The 18031-nt window shown below is 49.5% G+C and overlaps 1 protein-coding gene across 3 annotated transcripts in view; it reads right to left on the bottom strand.

The window, feature by feature from the left end:
- The window catches only part of PRKCB (protein kinase C beta), a 324117-nt gene that overhangs the window by 156768 nt on the left and 149318 nt on the right, over positions 1-18031 (bottom strand). For all 3 annotated transcript variants that reach the window (XM_032326950.1, XM_032326949.1, XM_032326948.1), the window contains exon 4: positions 295-406. In XM_032326950.1, coding sequence (XP_032182841.1) covers positions 295-406 — 112 coding nt within the window. The remainder of the gene's footprint in view (positions 1-294; positions 407-18031) is intronic.

The raw sequence follows: 18031 nt of genomic DNA, 5'->3' as shown, positions 1-18031 counted from the left end.
CTTCCCACCCCAACCCACCCCCAGGCCCGGACGGACAGAGGAGGTGGGACTTTGTCCGTCCTCCCTGAAGCCTCAGGGTTCAGCCTGAGTCCGCCCCCAGCCTACCCGAATGGCTCTGAAGCCAGCATCGCCCCCTTTAATGGTGGTGGGGGCGGGGGTGCTCATTCCTCAGCAACAGACAACCCGCACACCAGCCCGGCCGGAGCTTGGGAGAACGTGCTGTGGACCCGGACCCCCCAAACCACGAGGAAGCAGCCGGGTCACCAGAGGCCGCCGCTGAGCAAATGTACTTACTGTCACATTTCATCCCCTGGTGGATGAGTCCGTACAGCAGTGACCCACAGTGGTCACAAAACGTGGGGCTGGAGTACGTGTGGATCTTAAACTTGTGTTTGCTCCGGGGGTCCTAAGGCCAAGAGAAACAAACAAAAGAGGCCAGTGTCAGCATGGCTGGCCAGTCAAAGGCTGGAGTATCCAAGTAACACTCTGCTTGGAGTATCCCTGGAGAACTCAGCCAGAACTCAGCCGCCCCGGCACTCCTCACCCCTGTTGGGACCATCACTGGGGGGCACGGCACCAGATATGCATTTGGGATATAGTGCTTGAATGAGCGAATCACTCTGACAGCAGCTGGCTCCCACGGCAACCCCAGCCAGTTCCCTGTGCCACGCGTCCTCCACATGAGAGCCCAACCTCCTGACTCCTGCCTGCAGCTCCAGAGACAGCAGCTAAACAGGTCCCCTTGTTCCTATGTTTTCCCCCTTATCCTCTGAGCATGCCTCTGGAGGGTTCTGGAGTGAACTAAAACCTGAGTCTGAGCATAAAACCTCCCTGCTTAAAGGCCATTTTCTAGTACCTCATCCCCTACACACCGGAGTTCAAAGTCCAATGAATAGTCTGCAGGTTGTGGCAGAGCTTCCTGGTTTTTCCAACAAAACCCATTCTTTCCTTTAATAATAGAACCCTTGAGTTTAAGCGAACAGTGTGGCCACCCAGTTAGGGACTACATTTCCCAGCCTCCCTTGCAGTTTGATGTGGCCATGTGATGAAGCTCTGACCAATGGGATGGGTGTGCTTCAGGGTTCTTGCCTTTAAAAGCCTCTCTGGCCCCAAACGCCTTGGACCCAAACCTGGAGACCTGTGCTGAAAGGACAGAACTACACTACTAGTCTCGGACTTCATCCCTTTGGGCAGACACCTGAGAGAAAACCTACTTTCTGATTGCCTCAGTCCCTATATCTGGGGGCTATTTGTTATAGCAGCTTATCTGGTTCCCTAACAAACATGCCCTTCATAACCTGGCAGTATAGTACAGAGCTTCAAGATACAGACTTTGGAGCATAATCTGGGTTCTTCTCAGCTGTATGACTTCGGGCAAGTTATTTAATCTCTTTGTGCTTCAGTGTCCTTGTCTATAAAATGGAGGTAATGGATGTGCTGGGTGGCTCAGTGGTTCAGCATCTGCCTTCAGCTCAGGTCATGAACCCAGGGTCCTCAGATCGAGCCCCATGTCAGGCTCCTTGCTTGGTGGGGAGTCTGCTTCTCTCTCTACCCCTCCTCGCTGCTTGTGCTCCCATTCTCTTTCATGCTCTCTCTTTCAAACAAATAAATAAAATCTTTAAAAATGATAATAAAATAAAATAAAAATAAAGGTAATGGCAATGCTACAAGCTTATTAGCTCACTGGGAATAAATGGATTCATCTGTGTAGGGATCATAGAACCACCTGGCAGCCCATAAGTGGTATAAGCTCTTGCATTATTATTACACCTCCCTTATAACCTCAGCTATGTCTCCCCAGACTCACTGTTCTCAGGACACAGGACTCATTCATGCCCCCCGCAAACATGCCCCTCTGGCTCTGAATGTTATCTTTCTTGCTCAAGAGGTGCTCTTCCATCACTGGCCTAACTACAGAGCTCCTTCTTCTACTTCCCAAAGCCAGCCCAAGGGCTTGTCCTTGGGTTAGTATAGTGGTGAGTATCCACAACTGTCCCAAAGCCAGCCTGAAAGTTGCTTTCTCTGTGCAACAATGTGCAGCAGAGCCTGGAGAGCACGGACCTGGGATTCCCACCCAGAACGTGGATTCCCACGTTCTGACACAACGGTCTGTGCTATGTGCTACCCCTCTCTTCCCTCCTTCATTCAGCTCATCGTGTGTTTACTTGAACATGATGTTCTAGTAACAGAAAATAAACAAGTGAAAATAAATACACACAATAAGTAGATATAACGTTATGTGCTATTAAAGTGTTGAGTGTCTTTTCCTGAAATGTTCTATATATAAACTGTACTGAATTTTACTGTATGTAAAAAAAAAAAAAAGAAAAAGAAAAGGTGAATTTCCCCTGCATGAAAACAATAACTCAGTGTAAGCCTGGCTAAAAAAAATCTTCCATCCTTGAAGGCTCTGGGGGCGCTCACCTTAGAGCTGAGGAGTGCCTCCAACCCTCCTCCAAGGAAATACCTGTTTATGACCGGTGTTGGCCTGTAGGGGGAGTTCAGGGCTGCTCTCACTCCCCGCTCCCTGCGAGGTAGGAGACCAGATCTGGTTGGTCAGATTCCAAGGCACTGACTGGCCCCGCCTCAATGGGTGGGGCTTGAACACGTGCTTAAAGGCGCACCTGTAGCTCTCTCGCTCCCAGGAAGCTGCTAGCTTCAGATCCCACGGCCCAGCCCTGAATGTGTTGGGATGAGTGGCCTGGGTCACCTCAGCCCCAAACCCTGTGGCAACTTCTCTTTCTCTCCTCGGCTTTTGTGCTCTCTTCTAGTTTTCTGATAAGTGGACCTTGGAGTATAGCCAAGAATTTGTTTTGATTATGGTTTACATTTCCTTAGGCGTACCTAGTATAGGAAAAGGGAGTCTCCGAGGGACTCATGAGCTCGACCTGGAGATTTGGGACAAAATCCCGACTAATAATAAATGGCCTCTTTGCTGGGTTTCCTTTCTTCCCCAGACACATCTCCTTGGAATATCTCTGGGAGAAGGATCTGAGCATTTCTGACTAGATATTACCAAGAACCTTCTCTGCCCCATCCTGTCTCTTCAACAAGAGGAGATGCCGGGTGGCACAAAGAATGGGAAGGTAAGGGGTGCCTGGGTGGCTCAGTGGGTTAAAGCTGCTGCCTTCGGCTCAGGTCATGATCTCAGGGTCCTGAGATTGAGCCCCACATTGGGCTCTCTGCTTGTCAGGGAGGCTGCTTCCCTTCCTCTCTCTCTCTGCCTGCCTCTTTGCCTACTTGTGATCTCTGTCAAATAAATAAATAAATAATCTTAAAAAAAAAAAAAAAAAAAAAAGAAAGGGAAGGTAAATGAAACATTTCCTGAGAGCTGCCCGGTGTATGCTGGGTGTCTCTCGGGCACTTTCTCCGGTCCTCATGATCTTTCATTTGGAAGGTGTTATTCGTTCCCATCTTAGTGACAGTGAAATGGGCCCAGACTAGGGAGACAGAAATTTTCCCCCAGGTCACCCAGCTGGCCCACTGCTAAGCTGGGATTCCCAGCCGGCTCTGCCCAGCTCTGAATCTGGGGCACACCAAGCTTCTCTCCCTTCTCTCCTCCCTCTCCAACTTCATCAGCGTGCTTCTGTTCCAGCCCAGCTGCAGTGGCACTTCCTTCCTTCCTGCACTCATTCACCCAGCAAATGTTTACTGAGAGCCAGGGTCTTTCTAGGTACGGGGGATTCGAGTGTGCGCGGAGAGCCAGAAGGCTTGCTCTCACCGAATTCACATTCTAATGGCAGAGAGAAACAAATCAAGAAACCCCACCAATATCCTGCCCTCCTAGATCTTCTCCATGGTCGCATTTAAACCACTGGGTTGTGATTACATGTGTTAATTTCATCTCTCTGACGCTCAGTTACAAGCAACATAAGGGAATTTTGCTCTGGGCATATACTGTACTTGGCATATAGAAGGTGCTCAATAAATGAGCGAGAGTTAGTATTTATTAAGCATTTACTCACACAGGAACTATCTTTCAGGGATTTACCAGGCAGGCATTAACTCATTTCATCCTTATAACATCCCTAGGAAGTATGTACTTTACTACACCCATCTCACAGATGAGGACCGAGGGGCGCAGGAACTTGCCCTCAGCTCCCCAGCCTCAGCAAGCCCAGCAGTTCGCACAGTGGCTGGCACGCATGGAGAGGTTGGAATTGCGGTGGCAGCTGGGGGCTGTTGTCATTGCTGCTAACCACTGAAAGCCCCTGAGCCATGCATGTGCTGTTCGAGAAAATGACTTGGAGAGCCCTGTGCAAGGCGGATTAGAGCCAGACAGGAGAAAGGAAGGCCAACTGAGCACGTTGCAGGGGAAAGTTTGCTGCTGGTTTATTTAGAAGCTGTTGCAGATCCTTCCAACCTTGCCCGCCCCCCACCCCTGCCCAGGCTTTCAGGAAGGTTCAAGTTGTACCAGCACCCCTACCCCAACACACACACACCCATCCCTCAGACCCCCCAGACCAATCAGGTCATCCTCTGTGCTACCTGGGAGAACTTGGGATAAAGCCACAGTCCCACAGCAGGGGGCCCCATGACTCCAGGATCCTCAAGGAGAATCTTAAAGGGCGCCTGCTCGTGCCCAGAGCCGCCTATGAGATGGGTGGGTTTGTGCTTCGAGGCGGCCCGCTCTCCCGGACACAGATGACTGCTGGAGAGGTAGGCGCTTGGGTCAAATGACTCACATGTTTAGTGAATGTGACACCAGCAGTCGGGAACACGGGCAGCTCCAGGGCTGGTGTGGCCCTTTTTTACAGTGGGCTCCAAGGAACACAGAGGAACAAAGACAACAGGCCACATGCCCCGAGGGACGGAGCTCCTGGTTCCAGTCCCACCGGGGCTTGGCATCCATTGACTCTTCCTGTGCCCTTTGTGTCCCCTGTGTCCTTGGTGCTGATGCCCTTCCAAGTGGGCATCAGTACCTGCAACGGTGGAGGGGAGACAAGATATTTCTAATCACTTGGGCTCAGGTACAGCTCACTGACCAGTCAGAAGGAACAGCAGGTTTCGCTCTGCTGGGAGTTAACTCTCTGGTTGCCAGATCATGGCAGGGGGCAGGGGGAGTGGAACAGGGGAGGAGGAGGAAGGAGCTGGCAAGGTAAGAAGTGGGTAAATGGTGGAAAGAGGAGGTTCAGAAAGCCTGGGGCTATTTATCAATCAGCCTTTCAATATTTCCAGTATTTCAGTATTACCAGAACTGATACGGCAGTGTTGGTACATCCAGGTTAAATATCAGCCTGGCCTTTAACCAAAAGACATCCCCTTCCCAGCCTTGGAGGCTGTGGCCACTGACCAGCTCTGGGATGAGCCTGGGGAGCCACGAAGCTTCTGAGTCGGAACCGTCCCCCGCATCCCAGGCCACACAGACTGGGTCTCCTCTAGTCTGTCTATCGCCCAGCCCCATCCCTGGCCTAGGTCCTCCTTGATGCTCAAGAGGTTGCAATCTGGAGGCCAGGGGCCATTGTCAACTTTGCAAACATGCTGTATTTGCTCCATATGGTGCTTCTTAAAAGTTTAAGTTAATTCACTATGTTTAAAAAAAAAAAAAATCACAGAATGTCAGATAAAAATTTGTATTTCTGGCTCCTTTGAAAAAATCACAAGTTACAGCAACACTGGACATACGTCCCTGTGGGCTGAGCAGTGGTCACCCCCTGCAGAGAGGGACAAGACCTGTCTTCTGCAGTCCCTGCCACTCCCTACTGTCTCACACCACGCTTCCTTTTCCCCTCCCCACCGGGTCCCTGTAGGAATGTGGGTTTATGACCCCGCTCAGACCCCCCACCCTCTCTCCCTCTGGTCCACCAGCTGAGAACTCACACATGAACACAGCCCCTAACCTCCTGAATGAGTTCATTTGGCTCAGGGTCAAATGCATTCAGAAAGAGGTCTGAAGCTACAGTGTCCCCACCCCAGGATCAGCCCTTGATTTCCAGAGTCCCGGGGTCATCTCCTCCACCCTGGGAATCACGCTTCCACAAGATCCTGGCATGATTCCTCTCCCCAGTAGGTCTCACGGTCGAGGTTCCATCATGCCTTCTGCTGGGTGAGCCTGGATTTCTAAGTTTCCTTCCACTTCGGATCCTGCTCCCACAGATTGCTCAATCACAAGAACAAAATAATAATGAACTATCGGACTGCGACTGCCACCATCGAACATGGACTGTCCCCCAAGTATTGCGTTAAGTGTCCTGTATCACATCATTGACTCTCTGCCATGGCCAAGGGGGGCGGGGGAGAGTTATTAGTACCCTGGTATTTCAGATGAGCCAACTGAGGCTTGAGAGGTAATGTACTCAAGGTCTCAAAGCAAGAAAATGGGAGAGCCAGGATTGAAATCCAAGTCTGCCAGGGAGCTGAGTGGGGACCCCTGCAGGTCACGTGGCTGCCTGCCTGCTCGTCAGCCTCGCCACAGGGTCTCCCACCTGACGGGGGAGTGGGGGTCTACAGACAATGGCAACCTTCATCTCACACAAGCACAGCACCATCTAGGAACGGGCTGCTGGGGGATCCCTACCACCACCCCCAAGCCAGAATCTTCACCACAAATACCCAACCTCCAAGCCCAAAGGATGGGCAGCTCCCTGCTCAGCATCACTGCCTTGTCACCTGACTCCAGGCGCAAGCAGCTAAGGAGGAAGGAAGCACAGATCAGAAACCAAAAGCAAGAAAAAAATATCTTTAAACATCTAAGTCACAGCCTAAAATAGCCTTTCTCGGTCTGAATGGGCTGTGTGGCTTTGTTCACAGGTGGGCTGAAATTTGGCTGCGCTGAGGCAAAGCTGCAGGAAATCGGGAAGCTGGATTGAAGCACGGAGGCCGAAAAAACGCACACCGACATCAGTCAGAGGAGGAATAAAAGCAACCTGGAAATGTGGACTGTGTCATCCCTGGAATTTACAGGCCACAAAAGCCCCTGAAGGCACATTTCCCAGGAGGCAGAAGGGCCAGGTGAAATGGAAGATCCCAGTTGGAAACACCATCAGAACACAGGGAAGTTAGAAACAGGGGCTCTGGGGTTGACTGTGTGACCTCAGGCAACTGCCTTAACCTCTCTGAGTCTCTGGTGCCTTGTGCCTTTCATGGCCTGGCTTCATGGATTGGCTCCCAGCACAACCCCCCCACCCCCAACAAGAAGTACAAGCTCTTTATTTCATTACTCCCATGAGAACAAATCATCGGAGTGACACCTCCCAAACTTCGGTCTTGAGCTGTCATAATTCTGCATGCCCACATACTACCTATAATGTGTACGTGCCATTTTTCTTCAACTCGCGTGTCCTTTACATAAATAAAACTATTTTAAAATGAAACCCTGTCAGAGTGGGAACTCATGGGATCAATGTGCAAATTATGTTTTTTTCTAATACACCTTAAAGTGAAAGATCCAACTCCTAAAATAAAATTTTACAACATGCCCCCCAGTTGTCTCTGTTGAGAAGCTGGGGAGACACAGATACACATCTCCCTGGTGGGCCGGCCAATCGCTATTTGGCACTATCTGTGAAAAGTACAAATGTTTCTTCCCCGGTGACCCACTTGTCCCACTCTGGGAATTTATCCTGGAGATCAACCTGCATACACAGGAAATAAAATACACATACAGGTTGCTTACTGCAGCGCTATTTATAACAGCCAAAATATGTTAAATAAACCAAGTGTCCTAGGAAGGAAGCTGCTTAAATAAATCATAGTATAGCTACGCGGTGGCATACTGCTCAGGTAGGTATACGGACGAACAAGTCTTCTGCACTAATATGGAGAAATCTTAAGGGCATATTTTTAAGTCAAACTGAAAAAAACAACCACCACCACCACCAAGGTGCAGAAGTGTCTATAGTGCATGTTCCCTTTTGTGTGAGAAGGTGGCTCGGGGTTAGAAAGTAACTATATTCTACAGTACCCATACCCACGTGGAGGAACTCTGGATGGATACACTGTAAGAGAAGCTAATAGAAGTGTTTATGGACGGAGGCAGAAGGAAACAAAATGAATAGGGAGCAGGACTTCTCTGCACAGATCTTTGCATAGTTCTGATGGAAAGTAGAATATTTCAGGGTTTCTCCACAAAGGGAAAAAAAAAATGTCACAGCAGGTACCACCACGTGCACAATGGATGGCCCGGGGCATACCCCAAAGGGTAAACAAAATAACAAAGCTTCCCAAGAGACAAAGAAGCAGGGAAGCCTGGACCGAGGTTTGGGAAGCGAGAAGCGGGTCATGTGAGAAGCTGTAATTACACACGTGGGCCCCGCCATTGAAACTGTAATTTGGTGAAGATCTCTGATATGGAGGGCGCCTGGGTGGCTCAGTGGGTTAAAGCCTCTGCCTTTGGCTCAGGTCATGATCCCAGGGTGCTGGGATTCTGTCCCCCATCGGGCTGTCTGCTCAGCAGGGAGCCTGATTCCCTGTCTCTCTTCTGCCTGCCTCTCTGCCTACTTGTGATCTGTCAAATAAATTAAATCTTAAAAAATAAATAAATAAATCTCTGATAATGTTCCTGGAGAAGGAAGTCAATCAAGCTGATAAGTCAATCGAGCTGATAACGCTGTGCAAAGGTTGGAGCCAGGTTGAGTTGGATACGCCACGCCTTCTTCCAGGCTCCGCCCCTTTGCAAATAAGTAATGGATTGGAAGGCCTTGCTTCGGTTGTGTAAACTTGGGGAGAATTTTGAATAGGATTTCCTGCATTAAAAGATTTGGGGAAAAAAAAAAAGGATTTCCTGCATTAAGAGGGGCACTGGAGTCCATGTCAATATTAGGGGTTAATTAACAGCCACCTTCAAACCTAACGCCCAGACTCTGGAATTCATTAGATTTTTGATGCTGGGGCCAGTTCTTTAACCCTTTTAAGTGTTCACTCGCCTTTTGTCTGAAAGTGGGATAATAATATCTAATTCCTAAGTTGATGAGAGTTCAGTGAATGAATGTATGGAAACTGCCTAGTAGTCCCAGTGGAAATAAACATTTAATACATGCTCACTGTTACCATTCATTCTCTGCCCATACCCTTTGTCTGTATTTAAATTCAAGCTTCTTTCTAAATGATTTGCAGCGCATTTCCTATATAATGATTAAGCATATGAATCATTCACCTAAGATACAGGCAGTAAATATTTTCCCAGTTCTTCATTTGCCTTTTAATTTTGTTGTTCTTTTTTCAACATATAATACGGCAAGTGTGTGTGTGTGTATTTAAAGTGCCAATTTTTCCATTTTCCTTTACAGTCTGTGTCTCTGCTGTTATATTTAGAAAGTCCTTCCCAGTATTTTCTTCAACATCTTACAGTTTCACTTTCTGCCTGCGCTGAAATCCGTACTTCCTTGGAATTCATCTTAGCAGGAGCCTCTGAGGAAAGACCTTCATTTTTTTTTTTTCTTAATGTGTAACCAGTTGTAACGTATGGGATGTATCTTCTCCCTGCTGACTTGAAATGCCTCTTTTATCATATCATCTCATCGATCTTTTGTTCACTTTTAAATTTTCTCTTATGTTCCACTGATGTCTCTCTAGCCCCGCCTCGGTTCCCTGTTACTTTAATACGTTCTAGTTTCATATCTGAGCATCTGAAAACATGCATTTTATACACATCCACTCCTACTCCTAGCATGACTGTCCGCTTTGAAAATGTTCGTGGTGATTCTCACCCACATTGATTTCCAGCTTGTCCTGGAAAGGCCGGTCTTGGCCAACCCTACTTACTGTCCTTCCAGAAAATCGCCTACGTACAGCATCAGCCCAGTGGACAGGAGAGCGTCTGACCTCAGACTTCCAGCCAATGCTGGGTGAACCAAGGTCTGGTCAGTGGCGTGCAGTTTATGAAGGAAGAACCAGGCTAATCAGAAATTGAAGGAGAAACAGTGCAGCGTTGGGAGCTGGAGCTGAGCGAAGGGAGTGGGTGGGCGAGGTAGGTGATGTCAATTCAGGGTTAGCAGGGGACAGATGAGCGGAGGGGACGAGGAAGAATTTACAAGTATTTGAGTCCTTTATGTCCTTCCAGAAAACTTGCTTTTTCTAAACTTTTCTTCATTGCCACTAATGCTAAGCTGGTCTTCTTTCCCACGGTTTACATGTTATTTCAACAAATCTCAATTCATTAGCCACGTCAGTGGTTCCTAACCTGATGAGGCCATTCTCCGCAGCAGGCACGTGAACCTCTCGCAGGGATGTATTTCCAGGCCTCCGGGTGAGACTCACAGCAGTGGGAAGCCATGATTTTCTGTGGGGTGTTGCATTGCTTAGATTTCCACAGAACCTCAGTGAGCAGCTTAGAACTAGCGAAACTGGCCCAGCTGTCCTGGGGGCAGCCATGGGCTGGACGTGAGTCCCAGCCATGTCCTTCGAGTGGGACATAGAGTCTGCGAGTCCCCGCAGTCCCCACTCACTACTCGCTGGCCCAGGAGTCACTCCTGCTGGATCCCAACACCGACTGGGCCAACAGCGGGAGACCATATGAAACAGCAGGTGCACATAAGCACTGAGGTTCAGAGAGAAACAGAGACCCACCCTCGGGTAGAAGAGGGTGGCCTCATTCTCACAGCAAACAGGAGTCACCTTCCTTCTTCTGGAAGGCTATGTGCACTTACAAGCCAACTCCAACCCTAGGTGGCTTCAATACCTCAACCATGCATTGGGCAGGCTGGGTCCCCACTTGGTACCTGAGTCAGCAGAGCATGAGAAGCCCCAACCCTTCCAGCAGGTGCGGGAGTCCATCCTCCATGAAGAGGAGATTTCGTAGGTGTCTGTGTCCTTGGCCATGTTGCTTAAAGGCTCCATACTTCGTGTTAACTCGGGATAACGGTGATATTTATTTTCCGGGGATGGTCATGGGGTGAAGTTCCCTAAAGCCTTTAAAAGAGTTGCGTGACACACAGCAGGTACTCAGTAAATAATACCAGCTGTTATTATTAATGATTCATTATTGCTGGCCAGGGCATCCCTATGTCGACTGAGTTATAACTTGTCCCAATAAACCCCATAGACATTCCCACCTCTTGAACTTTGATATGGGTTTCCTACACTGATTTCTTCTACTCAAGCAAGAACCCATTCATTTATTTATCTGTTTATTCACCAGATATTGGTTGAGTGTATCAGGTGCTTGAGAAGCAGAATCAGACATAGGGGCTGCAGCCGTGGGCTCCCAGCCTCATTCCGAGGAAACGAGAAAGAATGACCAAAAAAAAAAAAAAAAAATGTACATTTCAGACGACAGCAGAGAAGCTCTCATTGCTTCCAGAGTTTCAGTGAGGGGCTCACAGCCGGGCAGACAGGTCTGGGCGACTTCCCTGAGAAGTGAAGTGTGAGCTAGGATCTGAAACCTGGAGAGAACACCCCTGGCTGGGCCCGGCCCCAGGGGGCGCCAACCCACTGCATGGGGTCCCGCTTCAATCCAGGTAGACACCTGGTGACACCACCCCTCAGTCACCTGCCTGACTTCAAGCTCTGCCTCAGCCTCCATTCCCTGTCCCCAGCTCAGATGCCTCAGCCAGCAGCCCCCAGCTCTGGGGAGAGGGAATTTAGTAGAGAGCTCATGAGTCAGACTCCAAAGCTAGAGAATCTGAATTCAATCCCAGCTCTGTTACTTGTCAGCCTTGAGCAAGTTACTTAAGCTATAGGAGCCTTGCTCTTCCCACCGGTAGAATGGAGTCAAGAGCTTCATGTGGAGAGACACTTCATCAGATTCGTATGCCCTGCACGGCAAGGCTGCCTGCCTGGCATCGATTCCCAACACAACTTCCCCGCTGTATGGCTTTGGGCAGGTTACCTAACCTCTCTGTGCTGCAGTGTCCTCGCCTCAGACGTGGGAATGATGACAATAGCTCTGCATGCTCACGAAAAGTTAAGGAGTTAACATGTGTAAGAGATTGCTCAGTGAAGACTATGTGTCTGTTGAATTGAATAAGGAATGTTCCCGGCCTTCTAGGTCTGTGAGGATTAATGAAGTCATGATTATGTGTTGTGCTGTAGCACAGTATCATGAAACCATAAACGTTCACTTAAAATGAAAACTCCATCTGTGACCTTGGGCAAGTCACCCCAGGTTCTGGTCTCAGTTCCCCCTTCAGAAAACAGTGGGGCTAATAGGGCATTCCCCAGGGGGCCTTCAGTTCTGACAACCTCATGGTCCAGGCCCTTCAGAGTCTGCCCACCTCTTCCTGGGGAGGTCGCCATGTGATTTCGTTTTTCTGAGTGGACACCCGTCTCTCAGGAACCAACACGGCCACAGGTCGCAGCCCCGCGGTATGTAAATCCTCCACCAGCCACAGCACAAGCACACACCGCCTTGCCCCTCGCCGTACTTCCTCGCTCACTGGTGTCATCAGTCCACAGAGGGAGAAGCACCCACTCTTCCCTGCTGAGTGAGGGTCGCCCAAAAGCAAGACCAGGACACAGGGGTCACTCAACTTGCAAAGATGCTGCCAGTTTGATTTCTGGATGTGGAGCATGGTGCCCAGCTTCCTGACAGCTCCCTCCGCCCTGCGCGCCCTCCATGTACCGAAGCCTGCATTTCAGAGGAGCAGAAAGAAGCTTCATGCAGAGGGACGGGCGGGAGGCTGTTGAAGCCGACGCCTGCCGGGCCGCCATCAGCACCGGCACTCTGGGCCCCACCAGATCCTAGAGATTCTTACCCTAATGAACCTTATCACCAGAAATGAGGATCCCAAACCATTAGGTCCATAGAGACCGGAAGCCAAACTTAGGAAGCTGAGTTCTAGACATGCTGGTTCGCTATTCTTGACCAAGAACATCACCAGGACGCCACTGTACGCCACAGTTATAGAAGCCACGATGTGCCCGCCACGTGCCCACACATGATCCCATGCAGTGATCAAACAGCAGATTCTGACCGCCCCCCCACCAACAGGGATTCATAGATTCTAGTAGAGGAATAATAATTAGAGCTGCGGGGGGTTGGGGCATCAACCACCCAAGCAGCTGAAAATACGCATGGGAAATCTGACTCTCCCAACAGTCGGTTAGGCTACAAATAGCCTGCTGACCAAAGCCTTATGCGTAACATCCAGAGTTGATTAACCCGTATTCTGTATGTTATCTGTATCATACATTATATTCTTATAATAAAGTAAGCTAGAGAAAAGAAGATATTATAAAAACAACTCACAAGGAAGAGAAACTACATTTATGGTACTGAACCGCAAACAATCATGTGTTAGGTTTTCACCCGGCCCCGTCCCATGTTGTTCAAGGCTCAAAGGTATTAGTATGAGAGTGACAGCTAACATGTGTCAGGCACTGTCCTAAGAACGTTACATATAATTAACACATCTGGCCCTCACTGATCAAGTAAAATAGGCCTATTATTATCCCTATTTCACTGAAGAGGAAACTGAGGCACAGAGACATAAAGTCACTGGCCCAAGGTCACACAGCTAGTGATTTGGAAGCCGAATCTGGGCTCTTTGTCACCACCATGTAAGTAAATGTAAAGTCACCCTGTGATTGGGACAGCAAGGAGAGGAATGTGGTGCTCTTAGAGTTAAAACTTGGGGTTGGGGGGGTGCCTGGGTGGCTCAGTGGGTTAAAGCCTCTGACTTCGGCTCAGGTCATAATCCCAGGGTCCTGGGATTGAGCCCCACATTGGGCTCTCTGCTCAGTGGGGAGCCTGCTTCCTTCCTCTCTCTCTGCCTGCCTCTCTGCCTACTTGTGATCTCTGACTGTCAAATAAATAAATAAAATCTTCAAAAGAAAAAAAAAAAAAAACTAGGAGGAACTCGACCTGGTCAGGGAGGTCAGGGAGGGCTTCCCTGAGGAGGTGATGCTTGAGCTGTGGTCTGGAAAGTGAGTTTCAAGTTGAGCAAGGTTCTTAACCCTGGATGCACAGTAAAGTCTACTGGGAGGCTCTGAATCAATCAGAGAGTCTGGGATGAGCCCAGACACCGGTACCGGGGTCTACAGCTCCACAGACGAATGAGATACACAACCAGAATGGAGCCTCACTGAACTCGCGGGAAGAAGAGAGACAGGGGCCCAGCACAGAGCGCAGCAAATGCAACCACCGAGTGTGGGGGAGCAGGGAGGACCCGAGGTGTCGAAGAGGAAGTTCAGGGGCAAGGCAGGGGGGTACGGTCAGCGAGGGTCTGGAGGGACAAGAGGACCACAGCATCGAGGGCCTCCTGGTAGGGGGACCCTACAATTGCTCTTCCAAAGGAGACTCTGAGAAAAAACAGAGGCACAAATCCTGTGGGCTTCCAGTGCAACCGAACAAGCAGGTCTGCGGATAGGCCAGCAGGGCAAAGGAAGGAGACGCGTGACCACCCGACTTAGCAGCCTCGCCGCACTATCGGCTTTGTCCCAAGGCCAGCTGGAAGCCACTGACAGGTTTCTGGCAAGGACGATGACAGGACCACATCTGGTTTTTGGAAAGACGACTCCCCTGCCGTGTGGAGGGGACAGGCTGGTGGAACAGAGAAGAAGCGGGGACGCAGAGCCAGAGGCTACTGGTCTGCGGGCGGGGGTGAAGGAGCCTGGGCTGAGGTCCCGGCTCAGACTCGGCTTCTTGTTAGTCCCGTGACCCGGCGAGTCGGCTTAACGTCTCTGTAGGATGGGCCCAGAAAGAGGATCTTTCTCCTGGGTGAGGTTTCAGTGAGTTCGTGCGCATAAATCACTTCGAACAGTGCCTGGCATGGGATAGGCATTATATAAACGTTAGCTATAAATACTAGCCAGGAGGTGCGTGAGGAGATGACAATGGAGAGAACAGGCGGGTAGGAGCAGTCCAGGAACACAGAAGCAGAGGCCCCGAGAGCGGACCATTGCTCAGCAGGATTCTGGAAAATCACAGCTGAAGGGTGGAGAAGAGAAACGACAGAACGTTGCCTGAGGGAGAGCTGAGCGACAGATTTAAGGAGCAGAGCCTGGACCGCAAAGGCAGGACTGAAGGCAAAAGCGGGTCCAAGATTCTGAGTCAAGCATTTACATAATATGCCAGGCGTTGTGTTAAGCTTTTTGCATACATTACCTTATTGAATACTCACAACTTGTTTAATACAACCGGAAGTAGGCACATGACCATCCTCATCTTGAAAATGTAGAAATGAGGGCCCAGCCAGGGTAAGCCCCTTATCTAAAGCCACACAGCTAATAAGTAGCGAAGCTGAGCTTCGAACCCAGGCAGGCCGGCTCCAAGCACACTCTTTTCTTTTCTTTTTAAGATTGATTTACTTGAGAGAGAGAGAGAGCATGAGCAGGAGGGGCAAAGGGAGAGGGAGAGAGAATCTCAAGCTGACTCACTGCTGAGCACAGAGCCTGAGGAGGGGCTCGACCCCAGGACCCTGGGATCTCGACCTGAGCCAAAGCAAGAGTCGGATGCTTAACTGACAGAGCCCCCCAGGTGCCCCAGAGTCACACTCTCAACATGCAAGACCACGAACCTGAGCCCAAACATTTCCCTCTGCCCTCATTCCCAAAGCACCGCTAAAAATGCAACCCCCCCCAAAAAAAAATGTTTAAAAATAGGATAACCCATTTCAGCCCAGAAGCCAGAGGAAGGTGCCATGTAAATGCCGAAAACTCTTCACATGTTTTTCAGTATCTGGAAACAGTGAGACTTGAACAGGCCTGGTTCTCCCAATTCAGAAGAATTAGAAGAGCAAGGCCTGATAATGAGGGTTGCTGACCAAACCCAAGAAGCCAAGGGGAGCCCTTGAATGTCTATGCAGCCCCTGAAAGCCAGAGGCACCTGATAATCATCAGAGTGATGAATGACCCCCTCTTAAAGCCTTTGGGAGAGGCCAGGGGCTGCCAGGGCCACAGCCCATCACATGGGACTTGGAGAGTGCTAGAACAGCAGACAGCAGGGGCAGCTCCTGCTTCCCTACACGGCAGGGTCCAAGCTAGGGCAAGCCAGTCCTCCAGCAGGTTTCAAGCTCCATCCAACCGCCAGGGTCAAGGGAACTCTGCATACTTTTAAGGCTCTCCCGAAGTGGACTGCAGTTCCCTCTGTCCTCCCCAGAGAAGGCTCATTTGACTAAATCTACATTTTCTCTTCTCCCTTTAGAAGGACGGGGATGGGGGGGCCACTGGGGGGCTCTATCTGTTAAGCGTCTGCTTTCAGCTCTGGTCATGATCCCAGGGTCCTGGAATCAAGCCCCACATCCGGCTCCCTGCTCGGCGGGGAGTCTGCTTCTCCCTCTGCCTCTGTGGCCTCTGTCTCTCTCTCTCTCTCTCTCTGTGTCTCTCTCTCTTTCTCTCAAGTAAATAAATAAAAAGTCTTAAAAGAAGAAGAAAAAGGAGGAGGAGGAGGAAGGTGGGAGAGACCTTCCAGACAGTTCACACCTACAAACGTAGAGGTTTTAACCTGTGGCGCACAGCACCCCAGTCCCCAAAGATGTGCTTGAAATACACCACAGTTGTCATTCTCAGGTTATCTGTCAACATCTAAATTTAGAAGATTCAGACTTCTCTTGAAAAATGAAAAAATCTGGGCTTTGGTCTTTTAAAAAAGCAGGAATTAAAACAAAAACAAAAGCAAAAACCAAACTGGAGTTGGGTAGAGGCTTCTCCTCCCAGAAGGGGCGCACACACCCCCCGGACGGACACTCTGACTCATTTACTGATCTGCCAGCCCCCCACCATCCCCCGCTGGCTTGGAAGTTGGAAATCTTAATACATGAAAGGGAATGCGTCCTTCCAAAGTCAGGCGGGCCACAAACAGAACACTGAGGAAAGCACAGGAGAAAGGAAAGAGAGGGTCTACTGGATAATTCTATTTGTGCAGACTTCAAAAGAAGGCACACAGTTTTCCAAAGCCATAGCACCATTTTACATCCCAGCAACGGTGCACGAGGGCTCCGACTTCTCCACATCTTCGCCGACACGTGTTGCCTTTTGGGCTTGTTTTGCTAACAGTGACCCTGACCCGGTGTGAGGTGGCATCTCATTGCGGGTTTGATTCGCACTTCCCGACCATGAGTGACCCTGGGCGGTTTTTGTTTTTCCATGCACCTGTGGACCATTTGTAGGTCTTCTCTGGAGAAAAGTCTATTCGGGCCCTTCGCTCGTTGGAAGGGTCCTCGCAAAATTTAAAAAATAAAAAGGCTTCCCATCTGACCCAGCAGTCCTACTTCTGGATGCTTATCCAAAAGAAATGAAATCAGGATCTCGAAGGGCTATCTGCACCGCATGTTCACGGCCGCGCTATTTCCGATGGCCGAGACGTGGACGCAGCCTGAGTGTCCATCAATAGACGGATGGATAAAGACAGTGTGGCATATACAGGCAATGGAATCTTATTCAGGCTTTCAAAAAAAAAAAAGGAAATACTAATATATGGGGCGTGGCTGACCTATGAGGACGTGATGAACTAAGCCAGACACGGAAAGACAAATACTGCCTAATTGCACTCAGATGAGATGTCTAAAACAGTCACACTCATAGAATCAAAGATGGGAATGATGGTTGCCAGACACTGGGGAGAGAAGCGGGAGGGGGAGTCACCAATCAATGGGCATCAGGTTTCAGTTAAACAATACGAATAAGCGCTAGAGGTCTGCACAATATTGTGCCTGTGGTCAGCAGTACTGTTTTGTGCTCTTAGAAGTGTGTTAAGCGGGGGGTATCTTAGGGATGCAGTTGGCTGAGCATCCAGCTCTTCATTTCAGCTCAGGCTGTGATCTCAGGGTCATGAGATCGAGCCCCGCGTCGGGCTCTGCGCTCTGTGCGGGGTCTGCTTGGGATTCTCTCTCCCTCTCTCTCTGCCCCTCCCTCCCCTGCTCATGCTCTCACCCTCCAAATAAACAAATAAATAAATAAAATATTTTTTAAAGTGTGTTACGAGGGTAGATCTTATGTTAAGTGTTCTTTCTGAAAATACAATGAAATGAAACGAAATAAAATAAAATGACAATAAATTGTTCAATGGAAGAAAAAAAAAAAAGCCAGCAAACTCCTGCTGGACTGGGTCGCTGGTCTGATGGAAGGTGTTGGGTTGGGGGACGTAGAAGGAAACTCAGAAGGACTTCTGGTTCCAGAGAAATGTTTGCTGTGTGGGACATTTTCCATGCACTAT

This window comes from Mustela erminea, chromosome 20 (genome assembly GCF_009829155.1).
Source record: "Mustela erminea isolate mMusErm1 chromosome 20, mMusErm1.Pri, whole genome shotgun sequence".
Taxonomy (NCBI): domain Eukaryota; kingdom Metazoa; phylum Chordata; class Mammalia; order Carnivora; family Mustelidae; genus Mustela; species Mustela erminea.
This window is presented reverse-complemented; position numbering and strand designations above follow the sequence as displayed.